The 9,015-nt window shown below is 45.6% G+C and overlaps 1 protein-coding gene across 1 annotated transcript in view; it reads right to left on the bottom strand.

The window, feature by feature from the left end:
* Window positions 1-1,542: 1,542 nt before the first annotated feature.
* Eif4enif1 (eukaryotic translation initiation factor 4E nuclear import factor 1) overlaps window positions 1,543-9,015 on the bottom strand; it is a 58,681-nt gene continuing 51,208 nt past the window's right edge. The window contains exons 11-16 of the mRNA XM_013014253.1: window positions 8,416-8,425; window positions 7,900-7,984; window positions 6,380-6,512; window positions 3,520-3,861; window positions 3,137-3,304; window positions 1,543-2,304 (exon numbers count right to left, since the gene is read on the bottom strand). Coding sequence (XP_012869707.1) covers window positions 2,063-2,304; window positions 3,137-3,304; window positions 3,520-3,861; window positions 6,380-6,512; window positions 7,900-7,984; window positions 8,416-8,425 — 980 coding nt within the window. The 3' untranslated portion in view covers window positions 1,543-2,062. The remainder of the gene's footprint in view (window positions 2,305-3,136; window positions 3,305-3,519; window positions 3,862-6,379; window positions 6,513-7,899; window positions 7,985-8,415; window positions 8,426-9,015) is intronic.

Raw genomic sequence — 9,015 nt, 5'->3', positions numbered from 1 at the left:
TCAGCTCAAGGCTAGCACTCTACCACTTGTCACAGCACCACTTCCAGCTTTTTTCTTTTTGCTTATGTGGTGCTGAGGAATTGAACCCTCATGCATGCAAGGCAAGCACTCTACCACTCAGCCACCTTCCCAGACCCAAGGTACGTTGTTCTTTGTTGTGCAGAAAATTTGGTGCAATCCCAGTGAGTCTCCAATTTGCTATACCCCTGGAACTCTGCTCAGGAAGTTCCTGTCTATGCCAATAAATTGTTTCTCCTTCCTGTAGTAGTTTCAAGGTTACAGGTCTGATATCTGGCTCCATTTTGCCAGTCACTAGCTAATGGCTTTGCTCTTTGCTCTGACCTGTCTCACCAGCTTTGAGTCTGAAAAGGAATCCCTTATAGGCAGCTTCAACCTCTTCCTCCTCACTGTATACCTCCTACTGTTGGCTAAACACAAAGGGGAAATACATGGGATAAGGGACACAGAAATGGTCAAACCAGAGCCCAGATATCAGTATTCTGTGAATACCTGGGACCGCTTTCTGACTTCCATTTGTGGAAACAAAACATTTTCTAAGAATTCTAAGGCTGAAGAATCACACGGAAAGTGAACGTGGCTTAGTGGTAGAGTGCTTGTCTAGCAAGCATGAAGCCCTGGGCTCAATTCCTCAGAACCACGTACACAGAAAAAGCCGGAAGTGGCACTGTGGCTCAAATGGTAGAGTGCTAACCTTGAGCAAAAGAAGCTCATGAATAGTGCTCAGGCCCTGAGTTCAAGTCCCACGACTAGCAAAAAAAAAAAAAATCAAATGATACTTTGGGGGGAAGAAGAGAAAATGAGTGCCAGTGAGATCTCTCCTCTCTCTGACAGTTTCTGTTGAAATGTGACTTTTTTTGTGCCCTTTGAAGTATAGGGCAGAGTCTTAACATTCAGAAATCAGGCTCTATGTCACCCTTGGAATTAAAAGGCAGCAGCTTGTCCAACTGTCATTTTATCCTGGAGTATGGAGTTGTTTTTTTTTTCTTTCTTCTCCTTGAACAGAAGTCCTTGGCACTGACCCTGGCTTCTATTACTCAAGGTTAGTGCTCTAGCTCCACTTCTGGCTTTTTTTTGGTAGTTTATTGGAAATAAGGGTCTCATGGACTTTACTTCCTGGTCTGGCTCTGAGCTCAGCCTCTTGAATAGCTAGGGTTACAGTGCCTAGCCTCAAAGTAGCTTTTATGGTCCTAACTGAATAGGTATCCAGAGCTAGGGCTTCAGCTTGAAAACTTTCAAACTAGTAGGACTGAAAAATCTTCAGCCAGAAAGGAGAGCCAAAATCTCTTTTTTATGGGAATTTTGAAAAGCGTACATATTAGTTACAAGGCTATTAAAAGGGTGGTCAGCCTGGCCTAACCATCTCTGGAGTCTTAAATGAAAAAGCTGCCTCTCCCTCCTAAATCAAAATAGATCCAGTTCCACAATAATTGGTATTTCAGGCCATTTCCATCAAGGAGTCCTAAATTTCTTGGCTTGGCTGTTTGAAGCGATTCAGTGAGGAAAGAAACACAGCAATGCCACTCACTTCATTCACACACTTAGCATATGCAACTTTAATCAAACAAAAGTCCCAAATGTACAAGTGAAAAAAAGAAAAAAACAGTTGACACAGGCTTAACTAATATCAGCTACTTTTATGTACAGCTGTATAAGTTCAAAAAAGCTATCCTATACGTATGTACAAAAGTTTATACACAGATCTGTACATAAGGGTCTATACATTTTATTTCCTCAGAACCCTTAGGTGCCACCTCTTAATGAAGACACCAGCACATCATTCACATACCTTACAAAAAGAAAGAATTTTCAGGATTGACAGCACTGTGCATCCTGTATTTAGACCATGTAGGTTCTGCTCCTACATTGGCTAAGATCGTTCTATCATGTGAGACCACGCCATGTGTGTGGGTTCCCTAAAGCGCTTCACCTGGAGTGTTCCAAAGTAAAAGCCTATAAACCAACCCAGGATGAAGCAGCATTGTCCTGTCCAGGTTGCCACCATAGGTCCAGATGTGTGTGAGCCTGCCTGCCTGCCGTGCCCTCACTGTCGGTACTCCAACTCATCTACACTGATGACTTTGGCAGGCATGGAGGGTAGGGGCTGCTGCAGCACATCTGAGCCAAACCATTTGGCAAGGCCCACAGGGGAGCTGCTCCTTTGACTGGGGCGATGCTCTAACTGGGAGTGCATGTGCGGCAGGCCTGACCGACTGGGCACATTCTGAGGAGTTGTTTGTACGCTGACAGCTGCTGCCTGGGATCCAGAGCCTGGAGGATGCAGAACTATGGAGATAAGAAGGGTTATAAACATTCAGAGTATGACGGAACAATGGTTCCTTACTATTACCAGGTCCTCCCTTCACTCAAACCCTACCATAAACAGACCCAAAGTCTTTCTGAGACGACTTACTCTAGGGCTTCTTTAGAGAACTGGAAGTCAGTACCTTAGAAGGTTAAGCTGTTAAGAAGCCATTAATATTGAAAACCCACCCTGCATGACAGGACCACTTCTCATCACATAGCACCGACCTTCTCTGCTGAGAGGGCATCTGTTCTGGGTGGGCCCTAGCTCACTTTTCCTATTACTGATTAGAGATAAAAGTTACGGAGGGGTTGGGAATGTGGCTCAGTAGTAGAGTGCTTGCCTTGCATGCATGAGACCCTAGGTTCAATTCCTCAGCACCACATAAGCAGAAAAAGTCGGAAGTGGTGCTGTTGCTCAAGTGGTAGAGCGCTAGCCTTGAGCTGAAGAGCTGAGGAGATAGTGTCCAGGCCTAGAGTTCAGGCTCCATGACCGACCATAAAAAGCAAAGTCTCATAGAGACTTTCCTGTCTGGATGGCTTTGAACCATGACCCTCAGATCTCAGTATCCTGAGTAGCTAGGATTACAGGTGTGAGGCACTGACGCCTAGCTCCTAGCTCAACTTTTACTGGAAAGATTCTTCACCTTTTAGAAGATATCCAAGGACTCCAGGCGCTCCCACTGTTTTTGTAGGAACAACAATCCCAAATTCCAGAGGTCGACTGATTAAGGATGTCAATTCATCTCCAGGAGACTGGTCCTAAGCTTTAAGCCTCTTCCTATCTTCCCACCCAGCCCATTCCTGAACTCACCTGAGCGCTGGAGCTGTTGCTGCATCATTGCCAGATGCAGAGGTGTTCCAGGACGAGGGTTTAGGAGGGGATGGTTAGCAGGAGCAGGTAAGGGGTAAAAGGGCTGACCCAGGATGGGGCCAGATAGTCCCTGTAAATGTGTCAGGTCCAGCCCAGGAGGAAGCACACCTGCTGGGCAGAAGGAAGAAGGGCTGGGTTGTAGTAATGTTTTGCTGACTTAAAAGCTCATTAAGGATGTCTTTTAATGGACTAAGAGAACGAATTGGATTGGATCTGTTGCCTATTGGTTAGGTGGAAGAATATAGTAACATCTCTGGGAATGGATGTCTCTTCATTGTATATGTCATGCCAGGTCCCCAGACCAACTCAGATCTGACACTCACCAGCTTGAAGCAAACTTGGGAGATGCTGTGGATGTACTCCTTGGGCCAGCATCCTCTGGACCAATCCTGGGTGGAGCTGGTGAGCAGGCCGAACAATAGGGACATGGGGAACGAGGGGAACTTGGTGGGTGGGGCGGAGAAAAGGTGTTCCTGGAACTGGGGATGCCAACGTGGGTGTTTTTCTCCCAGCTGTTTTAGGTCGGTAGTCTTGTTCTTTGGTGTAACGGTTTGTCTGGGACAGTGGGGTGGAACATGAAGGCCGCTGTAATGTTGACAGTTTTAGATTTGTTGTAGGCGAAGACTCTTGATCCACATTGGATATGGAATTGGACAGCAGGTTGTCTGTAAGGAACCAGTCAGTATTTTGGTATTGGCAAACTTGTAGGACTTTGGGGAAAGGATTTATGTCTGTGGCACAGGGGGAAAAAGGAGATTGAATCCAGCACCTTATACATGCCAAGAAAGTATTCTACTAAACTATGCTCCCAGTTCAGAAGGGATTTTTGACACATTCCAAAAGTGTAAATCTGCTGGGTGCTGGTGGCTCACACCTGTAATCCAGCTACACACACAGAGGGCTGAGATCTGAGGATCGCAGCTCAAGGCCAGCCTGGGCAGAAAAGCCCATAAGACTCTTATCTCCCTCCAGTTAACCACCAGAAAACTGGAAGTGGAGCTGTGGCTCAAGGTGGTAGAGTGCTAGCCTTCTGAGCACAAAAGCTCAGACAGTGACCAGGCCCTGAGTTCAAGCCCCACAACTGACAAAAAGAAAAAATGTAAAGCTAATGAAGTTATACTTTTTTTTTTTGTTGGTCGTGGGGCTTGAACTCTGGGCCTGGGCACTGTCCCTCAGCTCTTCAGCTCAAAGCTAGCACTCTACCACTTGAGCCACAGCCCCACTTCCGGCTTTTTCTGCTTATGTGGTGCTGAGGAATCAAACCCAGGGCACTTCCCAACCCCTAAGGTTATAATCTTAAAGTCCACATCCTTGAGGGGATGCAGATGAACCCCCCAAAACCCACGTCCTCTATTCTTAATACTCCTCTGAACAAAAGGATAGCTCTTGGTAAACACCTGGAGAATCAGGGTTGGTGGTCTAACTTAGGCAATCTGTTCTGCACCAATGGCTGTGGCCTGTGGCTATGGACACTAGTCCTGTCCTTGGCTGCTTGAGATTCTTTTTAGTCTAAGGAGAGAATCAAGTTGGTACAAAATCATATGAATCCATGATAAAATTTAAAAAGCAGCCAGGCATCCGTGGCTCGTACTTGTAATCCTAACTACTCAGGAGGCAGAGATCTCAGATCTTGAGTAAAGTCCAGTCCATGAGATTTATTTCCAGTGATCACAAACAGCTTAACGTGGAATTGTGGCTAATGTGGTAGAGTGCTAGCCTTGAGAAAATTGCTCAGGGACAGTGCCCAGGCCCTGAGTTCAAGCCCTGGTACTGGGGCACACACAGCAATTACAGCCTGATCAGAGTATCTGCTCCACTGTTCTTGCAACACAGGCAAAAGGTTTTCAGACCATTAGTCTGCACCTATGTAATGCTAATTTACTAGAATTAGTGCCACCATGTCCTTTACAATCTGTGCAACTCTGAGACCAGCACATTTTTCTTTTATACTTGTAAAAGGCTCTTATACCTATATGCTTCACCCACTGCACATATCAAGTCTCCATAGTTGGAGAACTTTTTAGAAATGGCTGGGCTAAATCTAGGTGTGGTATACACACCTGTAATCTGAGGCTAAGGTAGGATTTTAAGTTTCAGGTCATTTATATTGGGCTCATATTGGGATATATGAAAAATACTAATTATTAAACTGTAACAACTAAATAATTCTAAACTGAAGTTCATTCTTTTATTTATTTATTTTTGGGTCCGGTCATGGGGCCTGTACTGGCCTGGGCATTGTCCCTCAGCTGTACCACTGCGCCACCTTCCCAGCCCCCTGAAGTTCATTCTTTAAACCAGCATTCACAACATTCTTAGGTTGGTCAGAATTTTGAGCAACCCAGAGAATCTGGGCTAGTTCCCCCTCCAACTTTTTTCTTGTTGGTCATGGGGCTTGAACTCAGGGCCTGGGCACTGTCTCTGAGCTTTTTTGTTCAAAGCTAGCATGACTTTACTAATTTGAACCACAGCACCACCAGTTTTCTAGTGCTTCACTGGAGATAAGAGTCTCATGGACTTTTCCTGTCTGGGCTGGCTTTGAACCACGATCCTCAGATCTCAGCTTCCTGAGTACCTAGGATTACAGCCATAAGCCATCAGTGACTGGCTTCCAATCCTTTAATAAAAAATGTTAAAAACTGTTACCATAAAGGGTGATACATAGAGGGGTTACAGTTCTATAAGTCAGGTAGTAAGTATATTTCTTTATGGACATTGTCACCCCTTCCCTCACTTTCTCCCAATTTTCCCCTCCCATACTCGCCCACAAGTTGTATCGTTCATTTTCAACATAGAGCCAACCCTTCTTTTTTTTTGGTCGGCCGTGGGGCCTGAACTCTGGGCCTGGGCGCTGTCCCTCAGCTCTTCAGCTCAAGGCGAGCGCTCTACCACTTGGGCTACAGTGCCACTTCTGGTTTTTCTGGTGGTTTATTGGAGATAGGAGTTTCACGGTCTCTCCTGCCCGGGCTAGCTTTGAACTGCGATCCTCAGATCTCAGCCTCCTGAGTAGCTAGGATTACAGACGTGAGCCACCAGCGCCCGGCAGAGCCAACCCTTCTATTTGACACACGACTGTGGTCAAGCAGCCAGGGCTTGGGAACTGCTTTGGAGAGAAATCAGGTTAGGTTGGTCAGCCTGTGTTCTCTCTCACACATACTTGCTTAGTAGCACACCCTGCAGTACCTTCACTGGCCTTCAGCATATCCTCTTTACTGTCACCAGCAGCCACCTTTCCAGGTGCTGTTTCCTCCTTGCTTTTCTCTTTGCTCTCGTACATCTTCCGGATCACTGAGGTAGGGGTGAAGGAAGGAGAAAGCTGCAGAGAAAAAGAATTGACATCAGCACATCCTAAGTACTTTTCCCTAATATCAGGCCAGAATTCATTGACTAAGCTGCTCAACAAAGGTTAAGAGCTTCCATATTGTCTACATAGTATCAGAGGACAATACCAACATTCTGGTCTACAGCTCCTAGAGGAAAGGAAAGGGAGGAGGCAGGCAGTCCCATGAGTGCAATCCCTGTCCAAAGCTCTGATAACGGGAGCCTGCCTCTATCCACACATTTCACCTAGGGACCCGGGATTAGACTAGGAGGAACATGACCAGAATACACTCTGGAGCAACAATGGCTCCCCTTCCACCTGCAAAAGGACATTTCAGAGACAAACTTAGGAACGAAGTTATTCTTTGTTACTATTTCTCTCACATGACTACCAAAACAATCACAATTGCCAGGCTCCTGTGGCTCATGCCTATAATCCCAGCTACTCAGGAGGCTGAGATCTGAGGGTCACGGTTCAAAGCCAGCCCAGGCAGAAAAGTCTGTGAGACTCTTATCTCCAGTTAACCACTAGAAAACTAGAAGTGGCGCTGTGGCTCAAGTGGTAGAACGCTAGCCTTGAGCTGAAGAGCTGAGGGACAGCACCTAGGCATAGAGTTCAAGCCCCATGACCGAAAATTAAAAAAAGAAAAAAAATCTTTTTTTTTTGAGGTACTGGAATTTGAACTCAGGGTCCTGTGTTTATTACACAAGCACCTATCATTTGAGGCACAGGTCCTAACCCTTCACAATCACAATTATCTTAGTAAATTGAACTACTAGGATTCATGATTTGGATCCTGAGTTTCCATTTCTTTGCTCCTTTGATGATTTTACTATTCATGTGCCTTTTTCTTATTAACCCCAAATCCGCGAAATTTATGAACAGAAAAGCCTTAAACCTTGCTTTCAAAGTGTCTGATGCAGCCGTACGTGGAGTCTTAACACAGCAATTGTTCCTCCCCCTTGTTTATCAGCCAGTCAGTTGTCAAACTAGACTTATCACCACAAATAGGCAAACTCCTTCCTCTGTCCCAGTCTTTGTAATACTAAGATCTGAACGACTTGTGAGCTCCCCAATTTGTCTGCGGGACGCCTTATCTGCCTTGTCACCTGTCCATCTCCCCTTCTTCTCCTACCTCCCTACACAGCTGCTTCTTCATTTGGACATACTGTAATGTGTGCAGGCATGGGCCAGCAAATATTAGTCTGCTGGCATTTTTTCCATGAGGGGCTTCACTAGGAGAGAACCCTAGGTGAAGACCGAACAAGCAAGTACGAAACACTTAGGTCAGTATTCCTGTGGAAGATTTTCAGGGATACTTAGGGTGCACAACCAAGTAGAGCAGTCTTCAAGTGGTTCACAGTCCCTATAGGTCACTGACCATGCTTGTGATTGAAGCGGCAGGGGCTGGGGATGAAGAATTCCCTCGGTGCACAGGTGCTGGTGACTTCGTTACTCGCTGTTGCCTGTGAACACATTAATTATTAGGGAGAGAGCTCCAAGCCACTAAAACTCCCAAGTCTGAAAATCAGAACGCAATCAAGACAAGCCAAGAATCCCTTATACAGTTTACTTTCCCCAGCCTAACTAATGCAAAAAGATGACTAAGAGTTGGGCTCTGGTGGCTCACAGCTGTAATCCTAGCTTCTCAAAAGGCTGAGATCTGAGGATTGCAGTTTGAAGCCAGCCCAATCAGGAAAATCCGTGAGACTCTTATCTCCAGTTAACCATCAGAAAACTGGAAGTGGCACTGTGACTCCAAGTCGCAGAGTACTTAGCTTTGGACTGCAACTATGTCCTGAGTTCAAGACCCACAACTGACCAAAAAAAAAAAAAAAAGAAGACGACTAAATTTTGAGTGATTTCAAAACTTTAGTGAAACATGGCACTTCCTTACAGAACTCTCACTGCAGTGGAAGGGTCATAACTTGGGGCAATCAAAGCAACATAGATACACAAACAAGGGCCAGTAGGAAAACGGAGAAGGTATGGCAGTAAACACCAAGAACACTGGGAAAGTTCCTAGGAAGAAGCTTCATTAAACGGGAGGTGGCCAGTGATTAAGATGGAGAGCAATGGCTCAGACAGAACAGCTACAGCGAAAGCGTTGGGTTATCTGGAGCTGGCATAGTTTATTTCTATGCCAGGAAGATAGATAGTGAACCTTCATTCTGTGGACTGGGTATGCCAATTAGTGCAGGGAGCAGACTAATTAGCCATGGTTGGCACATAAACCAATGCTCAATGAGACGCTGGTTCAAATGAAACGAGTTTTAGGCATTTTAGGAACCAGTTTAATATAGCATGCTACTCCCGATCCATACCCAAATCAGACCTCCCAAACAGTAAACGGTGTTGACACAGACATAACAGGTTGACAAGAGAAAAAAATGTGTGAGCCAGGGCTGGAAAGGTGGCTCAGTGGTACAGCGCTTGCCTTGCATGCATGAGGCCCTGGGTTCAATTCCTCAGCACCACATAAGCAAAAAAGAAAAAA

This window comes from Dipodomys ordii, unplaced genomic scaffold, assembly GCF_000151885.1.
Source record: "Dipodomys ordii isolate 6190 unplaced genomic scaffold, Dord_2.0 Scaffold23, whole genome shotgun sequence".
Lineage (NCBI taxonomy): Eukaryota > Metazoa > Chordata > Mammalia > Rodentia > Heteromyidae > Dipodomys > Dipodomys ordii.
The sequence above is the reverse complement of the archived record's forward strand: the minus strand, read 5'-3'. Positions and strand labels throughout refer to the sequence as shown.